This window comes from Muscardinus avellanarius (assembly GCF_963383645.1).
Source record: "Muscardinus avellanarius genome assembly, chromosome: 7".
NCBI classification, from domain to species: Eukaryota; Metazoa; Chordata; class Mammalia; order Rodentia; family Gliridae; genus Muscardinus; species Muscardinus avellanarius.
Genome location: NC_137793.1, coordinates 117483769 through 117504217, shown reverse-complemented (window position 1 = coordinate 117504217; position 20449 = coordinate 117483769). Strand labels below are relative to the sequence as shown.

At 49.3% G+C, this 20449-nt stretch overlaps 1 protein-coding gene across 1 annotated transcript; it reads right to left on the bottom strand.

Annotated features, from left to right (window-relative positions):
- Positions 1 to 1136: 1136 nt before the first annotated feature.
- On the bottom strand, positions 1137 to 19199 carry TMCO1 (transmembrane and coiled-coil domains 1; the record flags this gene model as incomplete). The annotated part of the gene is made up of 7 exons (XM_080698536.1): positions 1137 to 1235; positions 5330 to 5474; positions 8552 to 8619; positions 9780 to 9826; positions 16542 to 16601; positions 17805 to 17882; positions 19130 to 19199. 7 exons carry the CDS (start codon positions 19197 to 19199, stop codon positions 1137 to 1139), a joined length of 567 nt encoding a protein of 188 aa, XP_080554662.1.
- Between the last annotated feature and the right edge of the window lie 1250 nt (positions 19200 to 20449).

Genomic DNA, 20449 nt, shown 5'->3' with positions numbered 1-20449 from the left:
AGGACTTAGCTTAGAGGGCTGACATAACCCTTGAACTCGATATGCCAAAAAACCGATTTCATTGGAGACCGTGCGTGTCCTACACCTTCCCCTGCAGAGGGTCTTCACCTCTGAAATACACCTTTAAGAATTCATTTGTTGGACTTTGATGAGCGACTCTGTCCTTACTTTGCTCCAGTTTAGTTGTGCGTATCATTCTAAGCTGACAGTGATATTCCTATTATCTATGCTCCCATCTCTGGACTTCGCTGTTGCTGGGAGAGAAGTCAGCTGTTGGCTGAACAGCTGCTGCTCTGGGGACTGCCCTGGGCATTCTGCCTGCGATCTACACACCAGCCCTATTAATTTTTCTTCCCTGAAACAGGCTCTTGCTAGTTTGGAGTGTCGCTTCTGCGCGTCTCAGCCACCCGAGCGCTGGGACTACGGGTGCGCGCCAACCCCAGGCTTTGCTTTTCTCACTGGTAATGATGCCCACACCTACAGAGCCTGCTGGTGAGGGTGTACATTCGCTGCCAGTCATGACTCCCTGCAGAAACTCTAACTCATGGACTCAGGGAGGACCACGCACACGTGGCAAGAACCCAGGGTCGCCGCGATGAAGGAAACGCTGGCAGACCAACCACCTGCAATGGCCTTGTCCTCAAAGCCCGACGGCGCGGCAGGGTGGGCGGGGTGGCGAGGGCCGCGCTCTGGCGCCCACACACCCCGTGCGTGTGAGCAGTGCGTGGACTTCTACCTCTGCACGACCATGCTTATGTTCAGATTACTGAAGCATGCCTGGAAAATGCGCAAAGCCAAATGAAAGAGACCTCTCCTGTAGACCAGAGCGCTAACACCTGGCTCCTTTATTGACCTCAGACGATGCCGCGGCTGTGCGCTCACGGCCTGGGCGCTCAGGGCAGCGGCTCGACTGCACGTGCGGCCACGAAGCTCAGGCAAAGCCGGCGCCTGCGTCTATCACCTCCAACCAGCACCACCCGATGTTGGCTGCGCTCCCGCCCCCAGCACGTCCACGCTGGGATGGGATGCAAAGCTGGAAAGCGGCTGCGTGCAGAGGCTGCCGGGACTGCGGGAGAATGCTATGCGGCGCCATCTGTGTCCAAGAGTGGCAGGAACGGGGCTTCTGCTCCTCGGCGTCAGGAAAACTTCCCAGAAGGAGGCGGAGGGCCAAGAAACCCGCCCGCCTGCTTGGTGGCAGCACGTGAGGGGGCTAGGCCCAGAATCTTCTGGATGTTCTGTGGAGAAAACATGGTAAAGAGTTAACACAAGACATAAAGGAGCTGACATGGCTCTCAGGCAGAGGATGCACACGCGTCACAGAACCATCAGGACCTGCAAGTTGATGATTCTTATGCTATTTTTAAGAAGTTCTAGAGTAGACAGGCGTGGTGGCACAAGCTTGTCATCCCAGCATTCGGGAGGCGAAGACAGGAGGATAGCACAGGTTCGAAGCCAGCCTCAGCTACTTAGTGAGGCCCTTTGCAACTCAGTGAGACCCTGTTTCAAAATAAAGAATAAAAAATAGGGCAGGGCCTGTCACTCGGAGGTAGAATGTCCCTGGGTTCCATCCCCAGCACCGCAAAAATAAATAAATAAATAAATAAATAAATAAATAAAAATGACAAGTTCTACAGTGTGAGAAGACCACAGAGCAGTGAAAGTCTTTACTTGCTGGGACCGCTGACTACCAACCAAAGAAGCTGACTTTTTCAGGTGAAGAATCACAAAAGAATTTTTTCTAAATTTTTTTCCCCAGTGCTAGGGGCAAAACGCAAGGCCTTTCCAGGGCTGGGCAAACGCTCTGCACTGGAGTACGCCCCAAGCTTCCAGATAATTTTGGGGGGTTCACTGGGGATGGAACCCAGGGGCACTCTACCTCCAAACTATACCCCATCCCTACTTTTTAGTCTTTATTTTATTTTTGGGTTTTTTTTAGTACTGGGGTTCCTGGAAGCCCTTCTACCTCCAGGCTACACTCCCAGACCTATCTTATACTTTTTTATATCTGGAAACAGGGTCTCTTAAGCCAGCACAGCTGGCTTCGAACCTGCGTGATCCTCCTGTGTCCGCCTCCCAAGTGCGGAGATTACAAGCGTGCGCCACCACGCCCAGCCTTAGTCTTTATTTTGAAACAGGGTCTCACTGAGTTGCAGCGTGGCTCAGTAAGTAGCTGAGGCTGGCTGTGGGTCCGGGTCCTCCTGTCTCAGCCTCCCAAGTACTGGGATCACAGACGTGTGCACCACGCCCAGCTCCACTTAATCTTTTATTTTGAACACAAAGCATATAAAGTACATTCCTTAGTTACTTCTTGTAGCAAGGGCTTTTCTTGTGGATCTCTGGCTGGATTTAGTCGTTATCATACTGTCTACTGTTTGGGTTTCGATCTTGTGCCCTCTATCTTACCTATATCTTATGCAACTATATATAAATACACACACACACTTTTTTTTTTGGGGGGGGGCGGGTCTGGGGATGGAATCCAGGAGCATTCAACCTCCAAGCTACACCGCCAGCCCTATTTTTTTATTCTTTATTTTGAAATAGGGTCTCACTGAGTTGCAAAGGGCCTCACTGAGTAGTCGCTGAGGCTGTCTGAACCACATTCCTCCTGTCTCAGCCTCCCAAGTGCTGTGCCGCCACGCCTGGCTACAATACAGCTTTTAGAAACTCATCTATCCTCGTTTTCCAAAACTGATTTAGTTCTCATCGAAACAGCTACTGATTTCACTGGTTAACATAACATTTGATTAAATGGCATAACTGCAGTAACAAGGCCAGTGGGGTGAACACGGCGGCCTGGGAAGGCGCTGGCTACGGGCAGACGGCGTGGGCGTCCTAAGGAGCACTGGCGGCAGGCGGCGGACGTGCGGCTGGGATCAGCCAGACACGCAGAGCGGGCGGGAGGGCTGCCAGTGCGCCAAGCTCAGCTTTGCAAAGGCCAGGGGTCACGCTGGCGCAGCACTCTGGAGAAATCTGAGATCCATTATTTTTGCTCAATTCCTTCATATATATAGACACATATATATATGGGGGGGGTGGTACTGGGGATGAAACCTGGGAATTCTACATCCGAGCTCCAATCCCAGCCCTATTTTTTTCTTTTCTTCTTCTTTTTTTTTTTTTTTTTTTTGGTGGTACTGGGGATGGAACCCAGGGGCCTTCTACCTCTGGGCTAAACTCCCAGATCTACTTTATATTTTTTATTTGGAATCAGAGTCTCTTAAGCCAACGGAGGCTGGCTTGAACCTGTGCGGTCCTATCTCAGCCACACCTGGCCCCAGTCCTATTTTTTATTCTTTGTTTTGAAACAGGGTCTCACTGAGTTGCAGAGGGTCTCACTAAGTAGCTGAGGCTGTCCGTGAACTGCGATCCTCCTGTCTCAGCCCCCCGAATGCTGGGATTACAAGTGTGTGCCACCACGCCCGGCTTCGTCTTTATATCTGAGGAAACCACATCTTGTAGAGGAATGATGACTTGTCCAACGATAAGGAGGTAGAATGAACCCACATCTTCACGCTCGTCCAGTGGGCTCTATCACACAGCCTATTGTCTTCTGGTGGTACTGGCTATTAAACCCAGAGTTGTTCTACCATTGAGATACACCTCTAGCCCTATTTCATTTTTTGTCTTAAAACAGGCTCACTACGTTACTGTGCTCTGGCCTCGCACCTGGGATCCTCCTGCCTCAGCCTCCCAGCCTGGGATTACAGGCACGCACCACCATGCCCAGCACATTCCTTCCCAGGTAAGGCTCGGCCTTCTGAGCACACCCCACCTGCGGCGGAAGGCCTGCATGCACTAGGCTATTCATCCAGGTGCCCTGGGCACTGCGATGCCAGCTCCAGCTTCTCTGAAGCACACACTCCCTCACGCGTACGTCCTGAGCATGAGGGGTGCTGCACACAGGAGCGAGGCTAACACTTTCAGAATAGAATGGAATGCTTAAGTATAGGAAACGAAGCTTGTTAGAACACTCATTTAAACTGCATTTACCATAAACACAAGCGTGCACCACCACACTCGGCTCGCGTGACTTCTGTGGGTGTGCGGTACTGGGGATGGAACCCAGGGGCATTCCACCTCCGAGTGACACCCCAGCCCTATTTTTTATACTTTATTTTGAAACAGAGTCTCACTGAGTTGCAAAGGACCTCACTAAGTAGCTGAGGCTGGCCACACTGTGATCCTCCTGCCTCAGCCTCCTGAATGCTAGGATTACAAGCATGCGCCAACACGCCCAGCTTTGCATTACTTTTATAATAAAAATAGTTCCTTCATGCCCACCTCTTAAAAAAAACACTGCACAAAATAGTAAAAAATATCCAAACGATGTCACAATTTCCAATTTCTTTTAACCAATAAGCACTTCACAAGCATATACAATGTATTTAGTACTAGCCTAGGCACTATGGAAAACTATTTTTAATATAAAATTATGAAAAGATACTTTAAAGATAGACTTTGAGGTAGGACATTCCAGACTGTATGATGTTAAACCTACCAGTCCAGTAACCGTCTAGACAAAACACACAAGGATCTTTGCTCAGTTGTTCTGAGACAGGGGTCAATTAAATGAGTCCTTGTCATCCTAGATTCAAAGACAGTTTAAAAACCTCAGATGCCCTTTAAAGTACAGGCTACTGTGACTTAAAGTAGGCTCCTGGAAGGAAATAAACATTGTCAAGAAGCGGGCGCTGGGCGGACAGACGCCGACGGCCCCACGCTGACGCACGGGCCTGAACGCCGCTCGTGGGCACTGCACCCGGCCCACAGCAGAACACCGCCGGAGGCAGGCCTCCCTGGCCGCTCTGCCAAGGGCTCCTCCGGAAACTGCCGCCGCCGCACTACTCAACGCTCAGCATGCAGTCAAGGAGTGTGAACTCCTATCCACTCAAAAATGAAACCTAGGTCTCCTGGACATTTCTTTTAGATAAAAATGTTCCTATTTCCCAATCAGCCAATTCCTTGCCCCAGGACCTAGAGTCTTATGTATTTAAAACAGCTCGCTGGGTGTGGTGGCCTGCAACTGCAATCCCAGTACTTGGGAGGCTGAGACAGAGGACTGCAGGTTCGAGGACAGCCTCAGCAAGTGGTGAGACTCACTAACCTAGTAAGACCTTGTTTCAAAATAAAAATAAAAAACTGGGCTCAATCCCAGCACCTCTCCCACACGACCAAACAAGACAGCCCTGGGTGATTCCTAGAAAGCCTGATGGGAGCAAGCCCTTCCCGCAGCACGGCCCACCTGCCAGATGGACATGGTGCCCAGCACCTCCCCACCACACCCCATCCAACAAGACAGCCCGGGTGATTCCCGGGCCCTGCGCACCTGCCGGATGGACATGGTGCAGAGGATGTACAGGAAGATGAAGGAGCAGTCCGTGGTGTCGTCTCCCAGCAGGTTCCGATGAGACAGGCCTTGGATGTACGAAAGGGGGGTGAATGGGAGCTTCGCCACCACTCTGCCATCAAATCTAAAGAGAAGCACATGCGGTCACTGTCGGAAGACTGAGTCTTACCTTCAGAGAGGATCGGCCACAAAAGCAGAACTTTAAGGGATGGTGACTTGCTAGAGAGCCGCAAGCCTGAGGCCGCAGCCTGAGAAGGGCCCGCGCCCGTCCATCAGTCTTCTTCGCCTGTGGGTCTCGACTCTTGGGGTATGAGGACACTCTCACATACTGACAGTTGCTGCGGATCCTGAGATGCCTCTGTCTGTCTAAGTTCTATCTACTAATACTATGTTAGAAATTAAAATTGCCAGGCGTGGTGGCACACGCTTGTAATCCCTGCGCTTGGGAGGCTGAGACAGGAGGATGCACAGGTTCAAAGCCAGCCTCAGCTACTGAGTGAGGCTCTCAGCAACTTAGTGAGACCCTGTTTCCAAATAAAATATAAAATAGGTCTGGGAGTGTGGCCCAGAGGTAGAAAGCCCCTGCCCCCCTCCCCAGTACCCCCCCACACACACAAAAATTAAAATTGAGAAATGTTAAAATACTTATTAGTTGCTGGGTATGATGGCCCTGCCTGTAATCCCAGTCCTTGGGAGGCGGAGACAGGAGGACCACAGGTTCAAGATCAGCCTCAGCCACCTAACAAGACTCTTAGCAACATAATGAGACCCTGTTTCAAACAAAAAGTTTTAAAAAGGGCTAGAGGTGTAGCTCAGAGGTAGAATGTCCCTGGGTTTAGTCCCCAGTACAATAAATAAATATTAGTTTAAAAAGTAGCAAGACAAAGCCAGGCGTGGTGGTGCATGCTTGTAAATCTCAACATTTGGGAGGCTGAGACAAGAGGCTGGTCGTTCATGGACAGCCTCAGCTACTTAGTGAGGCCCTTAGGAACTCAGTGAGACCTGTTTCCAATAGGGCTGGGGGATGGAGCTTGGGGCAGAATGTCCCTGGGTTCCATCTCCAATACCACAAAAAAAAGAGAGAGAAAGGATATGCTTGGGAAGAGGGAGAGACAGACAAAAAGCACATGCCTACATCCCAGTACTTGAGGCGAGACAGGAGGATGGCAGGTTCCGAGCCAGACCACAGGAACTCAGGAGAGCTTGTTTCAAAATAAAAATAAAATAGGGTACTAGACTGGGGTGTAGCTCAGAGGTAGACCACCCCGGGGTGTTCTCCCTCTCTTCCTCTCTGTCTCTCTCTCTCTGTCCTCTCTTCTCTCTCTCTCTCTCTCTCTCTCTCTCTCTCTCTCTGTCTCTCTCTCGCACAAACGCACGCACGCACGCACTAAGGGGGCAAGGGCGAGGGCGCTGCGCGTGGGCTCTGAAGAACCAGGAGACCTCGGGCAGCCCTGGCATTCTCGTGACTCCCACAGGAAGCATTCCGGTCTGCTATATTCTGGTTAAGACATTAACTGACCCGGTCATTAAACAAGATTATAGCTGTGAAGACTATTTTAAGAGTCAAAACATCTTTATATGACTACCTTCCGTTTGAAGCAACATACTAGTAAGCAATTTAAAAACAGAACACACTCAATTCTTTTAGAGACCGCATAATGCCTAAGCCTTTACTGTGTAAATAAACAACATTAACAGGGTAAAAAGTCATTGTGTAATTGTATTCCATCAAAACTCCCTTGATTCTGACCATTGTTTTAAGGTTATGTTAAAAATACGTTCTTAGGAAATACACACTGGTGTAGTTAGGGCAGAGGGACACGGAACCCATAGCACGCCTCAAGTGATGAGGAGAAGTCAATGGTGTGCATCTGAGTACAGGGGCAGCATGGAGAGAAAAAGAAGAGAAACGGGCAGAACACCAGCAACTGCCCGCGCGTCCCTCCCGGCTCCGTACGTCCGGAACGTGACTCGGTCAAAGACATTACTGCCAGCACTGCTGTGGCACCAGGGACAGAACTCGGGGCATTCTGCCTCTCGGCTGTACCCCAGACTCCTTTTATCTCTGAAGTAGGGTTTTGCTAAGTTGCCGAGATTGGCCTAGAACTTGCGATCCTCCTATCTCAGCCTCCCAAGCACTGGTGTTATAGACGTGCGCCAATTAAAGATAGTATTCAAGTAGTTTTCAGTGGGATCAATGAATACTACATATATTATACTTGAAACTTTCCTATAAGTTAAAAAACTATATAAAAATACAGCGTTCGGGAGGCTGAGACCAGAGGATTGAAGTTCGCGGACATCCTCAGCTACTTAGTGAGGCCCTCCGCAACTTAGTGAGACCCTGTTTCAAAATAAAGTATAAAAAATAGGGCTGGGGGGTGTAGCTTGGAGGTCAAATGCCCCTGGGTTCCATCCCCAGACACGAAAAAAAAACTACATAAAAATGAAATGTTGCCGGGCGTGGTGGCGCACGCTTGTGATCCCAGCTCTTGGGAGGCTGAGACAGGAGGATCGCAGGGGTTCGAAGCCAGCCTCAGCTACTTAGTGAGGCTCTCAGCAACTCAATGAGACCCTGTTTCCAAATAAAATAGAAAATAGGTCTGGGAGTATAGCCCGGAGGTAGAAAGCCTCTGGGTTCCACCCCAGTACCACCAAAAAAAAAAAAAAAAAAAAAAGTTGCCAAAAAGTATACATTCGCTTATATAAAAACATAGAATAATGGTTACTGTGCAAAGCTTTATTAAAGGAAGCTCACAGCAGGGCGTGGTGGCACACACTTGTAATTCCAGGACTTGGGAGGCTGAGACAGGAGGATCACAGGCTCAAAGTCAGCCCCAGCAACTTAGTGAGAACCTGTTTCAAAATAAGAAGTAAGAAGCCGGGTGTGGTTGCGCACGCTTGTAATCCTAGCATTTGGGAGGCTGAGACCGGAGGATCATGGTTCGCAGACAGCCTCAGCTACTTAGTGAGGCCCTCTGCAACTCAGTGAGACCTGGTCTAAGAATAAAAAATAGGGCAGTGGGTGTACCTCGGAGGTCAAATGCTTCTGGGTTCCATCCCCAGACCAGCAAAAAACAAACAAACAAACAAAAAAAGAAATAAAATTAGGCTGGGGGTATAACTTGGAGGTAGAATGCCTCTGGGTTTCATCCTCAGTATCAAAAATAAATAAAATCAAATAAAATAAAAGATACTCACATGGAATTGAACATTCCCATCAAGGCAGTAAAGCAAAAGCCAATCGCAAACATGGATTTCATTCGAACCTATAGGAAACAACAAACTGTCATTTCACTTGAAAGCCTGCCAGCACCAGGAGCCCTCAAGCTCCGGCTCCACGCCTCTGCTGACGCCGACAGCCCATCTACCGGCCCCTGCAGGTTCCTCTTCCCCTTGCCGCCTTGCACGCTGCTGGGCAGCCATGTCACCCAGTTCTGACCAGCCAGTTCTAAGAACACGTGCTAACAGGCCTCTGGCAAGCTTGCCAGCAGCGTGCCAGGCCTTCGGCCCATGCTCCCTGCCTGAATGCAGACCGCGATGCCATGGGCCGCACAGCCACTCAAGGACCACGCACCCTTGAGCCGTGGCAGCACTGACTTGCTACACGGCCCAGGGCAAATCTCGAGACCACTGACTGCTTCAGCCATTGTTAGGGATTCTGTTATTGTCAAGTAACCTTTTTGTTAATTATGGTTCATAAGTGCATAAACAAAATATTATGATGATGCAAGATAGTCACACATTATCTCTGTGTCATGCTGTACTGGAGACTGCTGTGTGGTTCCGAGGAATGAGCCCAGCCCAGGCCCTCGTGTGCAAAGTACGTCACCCCCGAAGCAAAGGGGCGGTCAGACCCATGTGCCTGAATGCCCCGTCCTGCTCCCAAGCTCCTAGCTAGGTCACGGGGACGGCGGAAACAAGCCTAGGCCAGAGCGTGCAGACGCAGTTCACCGAAGCACCTCGGCTTCCCCCCAAGAACACCAGGAACCAGGGAAGGCGGACGCAGGTGCCCCAGGACAGGTGCAAAAGAAAAAAGGAAAGAAAGAAAAATAGGGGTGGGGATATAGCTCAGAGGTAGAACCCCCCCGGGCTCAATCTTCAGCATCACACACATACAAAATAACAATAACAATTATAACAACAGCCATCTATAATGTTCCAGGTCCTATACTAGAATTACGACCTTATCATAAAGATTCTCTAGTAACATAAGGAAAAAAAGAAAATACGCTATTTCCTTTAAAATCATAAAAGGGGACCGAAGCACAAGTGTGTGAGAGGGCACATGGCAACCTCCAGGCAGGCGGCCCTTCCTGTGAGCTACCAGCACCACGACAGCCGGACTCGGAGCGGCACGGCGCGCCGCCCGGGAAGGCGCCCGTCCTCTGCTAGGGCACGTCTGCGCCCGAGCATATCAGACGCTTACCATCGACAGGTCTCTGTTGTTGTTCTTCAGTTTCTCTTCCTGCCTCTCTGAAAAGAATGAGTGAAAAATGGAATGGTTAATACAGACGGGGCTCAACACAAAACAGGCATGAAGTAACTGTCACCGTGACGAGGCTCTGCGGCACATCAGCTGGAAGCTGAAGTGAGCAGAACGCGCACGTGCCACCACGGGGCACCGAAGTGCTGCAACCTAAAAATAAAAGCTCTTTTGGTGGTTCTGGGGATTTAACCCAGGAGTTCTTCACCACCCTTCCACCCCATTTGAGATAAGGGTCTCACTAAATTGCCCAGGATGGCCTCAAACTTGAAATCCTCCTGCCTCAGCCTCCCAAGTACTGGGATTAGAGGTATGAGCCACTCTGCCCAGCTAATATAAATTTTTTTTTTTTTGGACGGGTCTGGGGATGAAACCCAGGGGCATTCGACCTTCGAGCTACACTCTCTGCTCTACTTTTTATTCTTTATTTTGAAACCGGGTCTCACTGAGTTGCAAAAGGCCTCACGAAGTAACTGATGCTGTCTGTGAACCGCGATCCTCTGGAATCAAGCTCAAGAATGCTGGGATTACAAGTGTGCACCACTATGCCCGGCTTTAATATAAATCTTATTTTTTATTTTTTTTGCGGGTCTGGAGATGGAACCCAGGGGCATTTGACCTCCAAGCTACACCCCCTGCCCTATTTTTTTATTCTTTATTTTGAAACCGGGTCTCACTGAGTTGCAGAGGGCCTCACTAAGTAGCTGAGGCTGTCCAAACTGCGATCCTCCTGTCTCAGCCTCCCGAATGCTGGGATTACAAGCGTGCCCACCACACCCAGTAATATAAATCTTTAATTTAAAAAAATCAGCTAGCCGGGCGTGGTGGCGCACACTTGTAATCCCCGCGCTTGGGAGGCTGAGACAGGAGGATCGCACAGGTTCGAAGCCAGCCTCAGCTACTTAGTGAGTGAGGCTCTCAGCAACTTAGTGAGACCCTGTTTCCAAATAAAATATAAAAAAAAGGTCTGGGAGTATAGCCCGGAGGTAGAAAGCCTCTGGGTTCCACCCCCAGTACCACCAAAAAAAAAAAAAAAAAAAAGAAAAGAAAAAAAATTAGCTAGGTATGGTGGCCCACACTTGTAATCCCAGCATTTGCAACTCAGTGAGACCCTGTTTCAAAACTAAGAATAAAAATTAGGGCTGAGACTGTCACTCAAGAGGTAGAATGCCCCTGGGTTCCATCCCCCGTACAGGAAAAAAAAAAAAAAATTGCAGACAAGTGCCTTGCTCCGTTGCCTTCCACGCTTTTGCTTTCGCGTGTCTGTCCTTCAATGGGGCTTCAAATGTGGCTTCTGGAGCCAGCTGGGGACGCACACCTGCCACCTCTGCCCTTGGGAGGCCAAGGCAGGAGGAACATGGGCTCAAGGCCAGCCATAGCGACTCAGGGAGACCTTGTTCTGAAACAAAAATATAAAGGCAGGCGTGGCGGCGCACGCTTGTAATCCTAGTACTCGGGAGGCGGAGACAGGAGGATGGTGCAGGTTTTGTAGGAATGCAGGAAGAAAAGTCTTCCCCAGCCTGAGGTTTTAGTTAAGGAAGCCCTTTCCAATATTAGAGTTAAGGGAATATTATATAAGGTTAGGATAAGAAGGTAGCAGTTTGTGTAAGCAATGAATTGAATAAATGGGCAAACTTCTTTCTTCTGTTATAACCGGCTTAAGACCCTGGCTGAGGTACCGGAGATAAGTGTGAGATAGCCGTTTGTCCAAGCAGAGGAGATAGCCATTTGTTTCAGACAGGGTTAATACGAAAGGAATGTTGGAAGCCATAAAAGTTATCAGATGGGAAACATTTGCCAGCTAGGGGCGGCTCCTGAAGCAGGGGCGCACATCCCCCCATAGGGAAGACAAAGGAGACCCTTGGCGGGCAATGACTAGGGAGGCAGCTCTGTGAAACCATTTGCTGTAATTCAAATGGATGTGTGATTGCTTTAAACTAAGTGGTTGTACCTGTTTACCAGTTTAATTGATTGGATGTATCTTTCGCGGGCTTCTCCTTGGCGGGCTCTGGTGTGCGTGCCCACCCCCTACTCCGGCTATAAAGTTAGAGGGAACCGGAGGCTAGGGGCCGCCGGACCACGACTGACTCCCCCTCCCCACGGGTGAGTGCCTTCGATCCGGGAAGGCCCCTTGCCGGTGAGGAACACGCTGCAGCATTAAACCCTGCTTGGAATTACATCCTTTGTGTGTTCTCCGTTATTTGGGAAGGTGGGCAATCTCGAACTCTTCAGTTCGAAGCCAGCCTCAGCTACTTAGTGAGGCTCTCAGCAACTTAGTGAGACCCGTTTCTAAATAAAATATAAAATAGGCCAGGAGTGTAGCCTGGAGGTAGAAAGCCTCTAGGTTCAACCTCCAGCACCACCAAAAAAAGTTAAAATTAAATAAAAAATCAAAAGGGCTGGGTGTAGCTCAGAGGTTGAGCATCCCTGAGTTCAACCCCCAGGACCCCCAAATCACACACACAAGGTGAATTCTGAAGTTACAAGGCACCAGGCTCACCCTCTCTAGCACTGGCTCACGTCCTGCAGGTCTGAGGACCTAGTGTCGGTCATTTAACTCAAGCCTCAACGGCTGTTTTGATTTTGTTTCTTTTGTTTGTTTTGCAGTATCAGGGATCGACCCAGGGGTATTCTACCTCTGGGCGACACCCCCAGGTCCACTTTTTATTCTTTATTTTGAAACAGGGTCTCACTAAATTGCAGAGGGCCTCACTAAGTAGCTGAGGCTGGCCTTAAACCTGCAATCCTCCAGTCTTAGCCTCCCAAGTACTGGAATTACAAGTGTGTACCACCACGCCTGGCTTTGCCTCGATGTCTTTATAAAGTGACAAGACACTGTCCACATCACATCTTGAATACCACAAAAATTTGAAAATGTATAAAGTGTTTACCAACTGGGCATGATGGCTCATGCGCTTATAAACCTGAGGCCAGCCTCAGCTACTTAGGCCCTCTGCAATTTAGTGAGACCCTGTTTCAAAATAAAGAATAAAAAATAGGGCTGGGGTGTAGCTTGGAGGTAGAATGCTCCTGGGTTCCAACCCCAGTACCATAAAAATAAATACATAAATAAATAAAATAAAAGTAAAAAGCTGGGAGTGATGGCACATTCTTGTAATCCCAGCGTTTGGGAGGCTGAGATAGGAGGATCTGGGCTCGCAGCCAGCCTCAGCTATTTACTGAGGCCCTCTGCAAATTAGTGAGACCTGTTTCAAAATAAAGAATAAGCTGGACCTGGTGGCGCACGCTTGTAATCCCCACGCTTGGGAGGCTGAGACAGGAGGACCTCACAGGTTCGAAGCCAGCCTCAGCTACTTAGTGAGCTCTCAGCAACTTAGTGAGACTGTTTCCAAATAAAATATAAAATAGGTCTGGGAGTATAGCCCAAAGGTAGAAAGCCGGGTTCCACCCTCAGTACTACCAAAAACAAAAATTAAGAATAATAATAAAGAATAAAAAACAGGGCAGGGTGTGTAGCTCGGAGGTCAAATGTCCCTGGGTTCCATCCCCAGACCCGCTAAATAAATAAATAAATAAATAAGTAAATAAGTAAATAAAGTATTTAGCACACTGTATTGCAAATTAGGTGCTCTATATAAATATTGAGCAGTGTTTTACTACTTGGCCAACTTGCCAAGACATCCTGCTGCCTCGGCATCTATGTGTTGAGGACCCCCACTCCACATAGTAAAAATCGGCAAAAAGCCCCGAGAAAGAGGTATCGTCTCTGGCAAAAAATATCCCCCACTTTAGATATCCTTCATAACTATTATTCTCTTGGTATTCTTTTAACTCTCTACACGAATTGCTCTGATGATGTGAGATCAGAAATTGAGTCCGTGGAAATAAACGTCCTTGGCTTTGCTCAATAGTAATGAAAAAACTGGCCAGAACTCAGATGCTGTAATAAGCATTCCAGCTCAGACCCTCACTTTATCACTAACTCAGGATTAAGCCATTAACTAGCTCAGTTCAAGGTAACCCTGTTTACCCTTGAGACCCTGCCTAGAAACTTTGGGTGTGACTTCAAAGCAATTTGACTGAAGGACAGCTTAATTGCCAAAATACAATAGAGCCAAGGAGAAAGATTGTTGACCTTCACGCCCAGTGTGAGCGTTCCCCAAAACAGGGAGAATGCCGCATGGCTAGAAATGAAAATGACAAAATAAAGGACAGATATTCTAAATATATATGTATGAAGGAAAGGAAATACCGTAAGAGTAAGAAAGCACTTTTTCATGAAGAAGAGCTTATCATAAGAACGTCCCGACTGGGAAAGAAAGGAATTAGAAAGTTAGAAGCAGGTTGCAGAGGGTTTGTGATAAGGAAATGGATTATTAGAGACCAATAGGCCTTTAATAGGCTTTTTGTCTAAAAAAGAGTGTTCAGCAGTCAAGGAAATACATCTGACAACTAAATCCAAGAACTTCACAGTGTTATTTGTGGTGTCTTATTTGCCAAGCTGTGTTGTGAGTTTTTGTAAGCTTTCAGACTTCAGAAGGCAAGGCGGATGAGATCTGAGAGACGCCCATCGCATCTCCCTGGACGCCACATCTCCCCATGCTTGTCATTTGGATATAGATGGAAACTTCAAAAAAGAAAGCAAAAGAAGATTCCATGAGAAGGCGTATTCTCCAAGCCCTGGGCCTTGGGCGTGCCTGTATTGCCTTTGGAATTTACCTTTGGACCTGCCCTGCTGCGATATCGGAGGAGTTAATCTCCTAAATGCTGGACTAGTCATTTACTTTGTTTATATGTAATTTACTATTGTTTTGCTGTGATTGCCCCCCTTCCCTTTCCTTTTTCTCCTATTATTAATCTCACTGGTGAAGGGTATAAATTTCTCTGGGTTCCTTTAATAAATTGTCATTGGCTCAAGAAGCCTTTGTCCACCTCAAATTCTTTCCCAAGCGCCGTACCTAAAAACTTAGGGAATTCATAGAGGGGAAAGAATTGCTGCAGATAGCCTTCTGCAGAACTCCACCTGCCTTTTGCCCCATCTTTCTGAGGATTTGACCGGGAGCTGACAATAACGACCCAACTGAGATTAGTCGGCAACACAACTCATACTGATACCTTAAGATTCAGCTAAAATATTTGTAACAGTCTAATCCTTTCAGTTGATTTGGATTCATTTCTCTTTGAGTTTATAACACTCAAAAAGATATACCTGAGGCTGGAGAGGACCTTCCTAGAGTGCTTCAGGCCCTCGGCTCAATCCCAAGACCACAAAACGGGAGAAGGAGACAGCTCTCTATAAACTACTTAGCCCACTGCACGGTAATCGTTTATTTCCTGGTCTGTTCTGCCTCTCTAGACAGCTTTATTTTTTATTTTATTTTGGTGGTACTGGGGTTCCTGGAAGCCCTTCTACCTCCGGGCTACACTCCCAGACCTATTTTTACATTTTTTTAAATTTGGAAATAGGGTCTCCTAAGCTAGTGTGCACGGCTGGCTTCGAACCTGCACAATCCTCCTGTCTCTGCCTCCCAAGTGCGGGGATTACAAGCGTGCGTCACCACGCCCGGCTTTTTTTTTCTTTTTTTATGGTGGTACTGGGGTTCCTGGAAGCCCTTCTACCTCCGGTCTACACTCCCAGACCTATTTTTACATTTTTATTTGGAAACAGGGTCTCCTAAGCCAGCACGCGCGCGCGGCTGGCTTCGAACCTGCGCGATCCTCCTGTCTCAGCCTCCCAAGCGCGGGGATTACAAGCGTGCGCCACCACGCCCGGCTTAGACAGAGCTTTAAAAGCACAATCCTTTCCTACTGTCTCTGCAATGCCTGAGCGTGAGCACCTGAGACGGTGGAAAGCAGCATGTGCCCGGCCTGAGCGGCAGGCCACGCAGAGCGCAGGCACCGGGAGAGCTCTCACAGCAGCTCGCGGCCGTCCAGCCCGTGGGCTGCCCCTGGCTGCAGCAGCGGTCCACACACAGACGTCACGTGCGAGGCACATACACGATGTTTTCCCAATGACAGGGCCCCGAAGCATAAAGTAAAAACAGGGATCTCATAAAACTGTCTTTTGGGAAGAGAATTCCTTAAATTCTGAATTATGCTAAAAAAAACCCCAAAAAGCACACAGCCAGCAGCTAAGACTCACTTGGCCTTCCCTCCCTCCCTGGAGGCCAGCACTGAGAGCTCTCTCAGCAAGGATCCAGGCCACGAAGCACCAGAAAGGCCGAGCCAGAAGGAGCCGCGCAGACCGGTGTGCCGAGTCACGCCAGGAACCCGAGCCAATGGCGAAGCTCACCTGCCATTCTGCTAAAACTCAAACTTCAGAGCAAAGAGCACCAATAAGTGCCTGAACTTGTCCAACTCAGAAAGTGCTTTCGACTCAATGAGGTGAGGCACATGAGCACCTGCCAGGCCACCACTGTACAGCGGGAGGCACCGCCGTCAACACCTTCAGGATATTTTCACCTAAAAATTTCGTTTTTCTGCCAGGCATGGTGGCACACGCTGTAATTCCTGTACTTAGGAGGCCGAGACAGGAGGACCGCAGTTCCTGGCCAGCCTCAGCAACTTGTGAGGCCCTCTACAACGTAGTGAGACCCTGTTTCAAAATAAAAAAGAACATAGGTCTGGGGGTATAATTCAGAGGAGTAATGTCCCTGGGTTCCATCCCCAGTACTGGAAAAAAAAAAAAAAAAAAAAAAAACTTACTTTTCCAAGCCTTAAGTTATATATAGATTAATATCTCACCTATTTTCTTTTTCTGTTGCCGGCCAGCTGATTCTGTTATGGTTTCCTTCTTCTTTTCCACTGTAAACACCAGAGTAATACAGTTAAATTAACTATGCACCACAGTCAAGAACAAAGGGCACTTTACCATAGCTGAGGTCATCAAAGACCCAGGAGAAAGTCACAGAGACTTTGCTACGGCCACGGTGAGCTGCTCACAGGAAAGGCAGACACGACACTATCAACGCAGACAGCCACCCCTGGCTGGGCGGAAGCTCGCCTGCCTGGCAGGCTCGAGGCCAAAAAGTAAGACCAAATTTTTATTCATTTCAATTAGTATGTGAGAGTAAAAGTAAGCTTAAGAAGGAATATTTGACTGTCTTTAGTCACCTCTGAGTAGATTAGAAATAGATTTGATAAAAACTCCCTGTAGTTTATTACCTATATCATCTTAATATGCTAATAGCAAACAGTACTATAAAAAGTTGCTATTAAAGAAAATTAGCAAGTAGGACTTTTTCCCTTAATACATTAAGTTTGTTGCTTGAATTCTAAAAGCAAAATTGGCCTTACTAGTAGGAATCAGTGGCACATGGTTATAAACCCAAGTGCTCTAAACAGAGGTATATAAACTAGAAACTATAACATAGAGACGGAGCAAGGTGCAACCCTGTAATCCCAGTACTTGGGACGCTGAGGAAAGAGGATCACAAGTTTGAGGACAGTCTTGGCAAGTGGGTGAGACTGTCAGCAGCCTGCGGAGACCTTGTTCAAAACAAAGCAAAGCAAAAGTCCAGGGCTGAGCCGGGCGCGGGGGCACGCTCGTCATCCCAGCACTCGGGAGGCTGAGACCGGAGGACCGCGGTTCAAGAACAGCCTCAGCTACTCGGTGAGGCCCTCTGCGACTCAGGGAGACCCGGTTTCAAAATAAAGAATAAAAATAGGGCAGGAGGTGTAGCTTGGAGGTTGAATGCCCCTGGGTTCCATCCCCAGACCCGCAAAAAAAAAAAAAAAAAAAAAAAAAAAAAAAAATCTAACACGAAGACTGAAGACAAAGAGCAAACGCAGAAGAGAGGACACTGTCAGGAATTTGGAGAAGCAGCTGGGCATGATGCTGTATGGCTGTAATCCCAGTATTGGGAGGCTGAGACAGGAGGATCACAGGTTCAAGGCCAGGCCCAGCAACTAAGTGAGGCAGTTTCAAAACAAAAGAACAAAATTGCGCTGGGAATGTAAGATGCCAGTACTACAAAGAGAGAGAGTTTTCCTACTGTCCCAACTCACATTTTTTACTCTGTTTTTCCACTTCCGCCTTCAGTCTCTTGTACTTGTCTGTTCTGTAAACCAGGACCCACGTTATGCCTGAAACATTGAAAGCAACATGTTAGCGGGGCGTGGTAGCTCACACCTGTAATTCTAGTACTTGGGAGGCTCAGACAGGACGGTCACAGATTTGAAGACAGCCTCAGCAAATACTGAGACTCTCATCAACCCAGTGAGACTCTGTTCCAAAATAAAATAAGGCTGAGGATGTAGCTTGGAGGTAGAAAGTCCTGGCGTTCAACCCCCAGCACCATAAAATTAAATAAGCAATAAACTAAAAAAAAAAGAGAATACTAAGTTGGGCGTGGTGGCGCACGCTTGTAATCCCAGCGCTTGGGAGGCTGAGACGGGAGGATCGCACAGGTTCGAAGCCAGCCTCAGCTACGTAGTGAGGCTCTCAGCAACTTAGTGAGACCCTGTTTCCAAATAAATTATAAAACTGGGCTGGGGATGTAGCCCGGAGGTAGAATGCCTCTGGGTTCCACCCCCAGTACTGCAACAACAAAAAAATAATAAAATAAAAATTAAAAAATAAAGAAAATACTAAGAAAAATAAACAAGCAAAATAAGGCTGGAAGTGTATCCCAGAAATAGAACATCCCTGGGTTGAAGTTCCAGTACTACAGGGAAAATTACATACTTGTAATCTCAGTATTTGGGAGGCTGAGACAGGAGGATCGAAGGTTCGGGGCCAGCCTCAGAGACTTAATGAGGCCCTTCACAACTTAGTGAGACCCTGTGTTTCAAAACAAGAATAAAATATAAGGCTGGAGCCAGGGGTGGTGACACATGCTTATAATCCCCGCGCTTGGGAGGCTGAGACAGGAGGATCGCACAGGTTCGAAGCCAGCCTCAGCTACTTAGTGAGGCTCTCAGCAACTTAGTGAGACCCTGTTTCCAAATAAAATATAAAATAGGTCTGGGAGTATAGCCCGGAGGTAGAAAGCCTCGGATTCCACCCCCAGTACCCCCCAATATATTATATATATGGCTGGGGGTGTAGCTCAGAGGTGGAACGCCCCTGGGTTCAATCCTCAGTACCGCAACAACAACAAAAAAAAGTGGGGGTGCATACTAGTAGAGAAATGCCTGGACAGTCACAACTAAACTGCCCTCGGTGGTCACTGCTGGGAGGAAGGCATGCCAACATTCGGGGTCTTGTCTGCCCCAACTGGCTTATTTGAAACGCAAACACGCGCGGCTCTTGGACGACAGCGGCGGGCCGGGCGGGCCAGTCTCCCCCGGGCCGGCAGAGGCGCCGGCCGCCGCCCCCGGGCCTCGCCTACCCTCGGCCAGCAGCGCCGTGCACACGGAGATGAAGACGATGAGCAGCGTGTCCGCGAACATGGTGCTCATGGCGCCGGCCCGCGCCGCCGCGGGGAGCCGCCTAGAGCCCACTGGAGACGAGCGCGACGGCCGCAGAGCCGCTCGGCCGGCCCGCAGAGCCGCGCCGCTTCCGCTTCCGGGGCAGGCGCGCGGGTGGGCGGGGCCGGCCGGTCTCGCCGAGTCTCGCGAGAGCGCGGCGGGCCTCCCGGAAGCCGCGGGGCGGCGGGCCGGCGTCCCTCCGGCCGGCGCTTCTCGGCGGCCGCCCCGTGGCCGGTCCGGCCGGGCTCCCGCGGAGGCCGTGGCTTTGGCGAGTGCGGCCCAGGCCGGCGCCCGGCGCCCACGACACGGGCCGTGGGAGCGAGGGCCGGCGGCCGCGTGGAGGTGTGTGGTCTTCGTACTGCGTGGCGCGGGGCAGAGCCCGGGGGCATCCTGCCCTCACCGTACTCTCAGCCCCACTTCCTTTCTTTTTTACCTAATTTTATTTTGCGGTGCCCGGGATGGAACCCAGGGGCAGTCCACCTCCGAGCTGCAACCACAGCCCGATTTTGTTCTCCTTTATTTTGAACCCGAATCTCGCCGAGTTGCAAAGGGCCTCTCTAGTTGAGGCTGGCCGCGAACCACGGTCCTCTCTCAGCCCCCAAATGCTGGGATTACGAGCGTGCGCCCCCACGCCCGGCTTCCAGCCCTCTTTTATTATTTATTTATTTATTTGGTGGTACTGGGGTTCCTGGAAGCCCTTATACCTCCGAGCTACACTCCCAGACCTATTTTATATTTTTTTATTTGGAAATAGGGTCTCTTAAGCCAGCGAGATCCTCCTGTCTCCGCCTTCCAAGCGCGGGGGTTACAAGTGTGCGCCACCACTCTCGGCCCAGCCCTCTTTTATTTTGAAACAGGGTCTCCTTAAATTGCCTACACCGTCCTCGAATCTGCGACCCTCCTGTCATAGCCTCCCAATTAACCGGGATTACTAGCATGCCCGGGGGAATTGACCTTGGTGGACGTCGCTTGCTGATAGGGTCTACTGGACGGTCAGAGAGCGCAGGTGAAAGGAAGGGAACACTAAGAGGAATGCGGGTGTTTCTGGAAAACGCGAAGGACTCTCCAGGGGAGAAGAAAGGCAAAGACACGTAGTACAGGCCTGAAGATGCACGGCACAAGCGCGGTGGGCACGCTTGTAATCCCAGATCTTGGGAGGCTGAGCCAGGAGGATCATACAGGTTCAAAGCCAGCCTCCGCTACTTTTAGTGAGGCTCTCAGCAGCTTAGTGAGACCCTGTT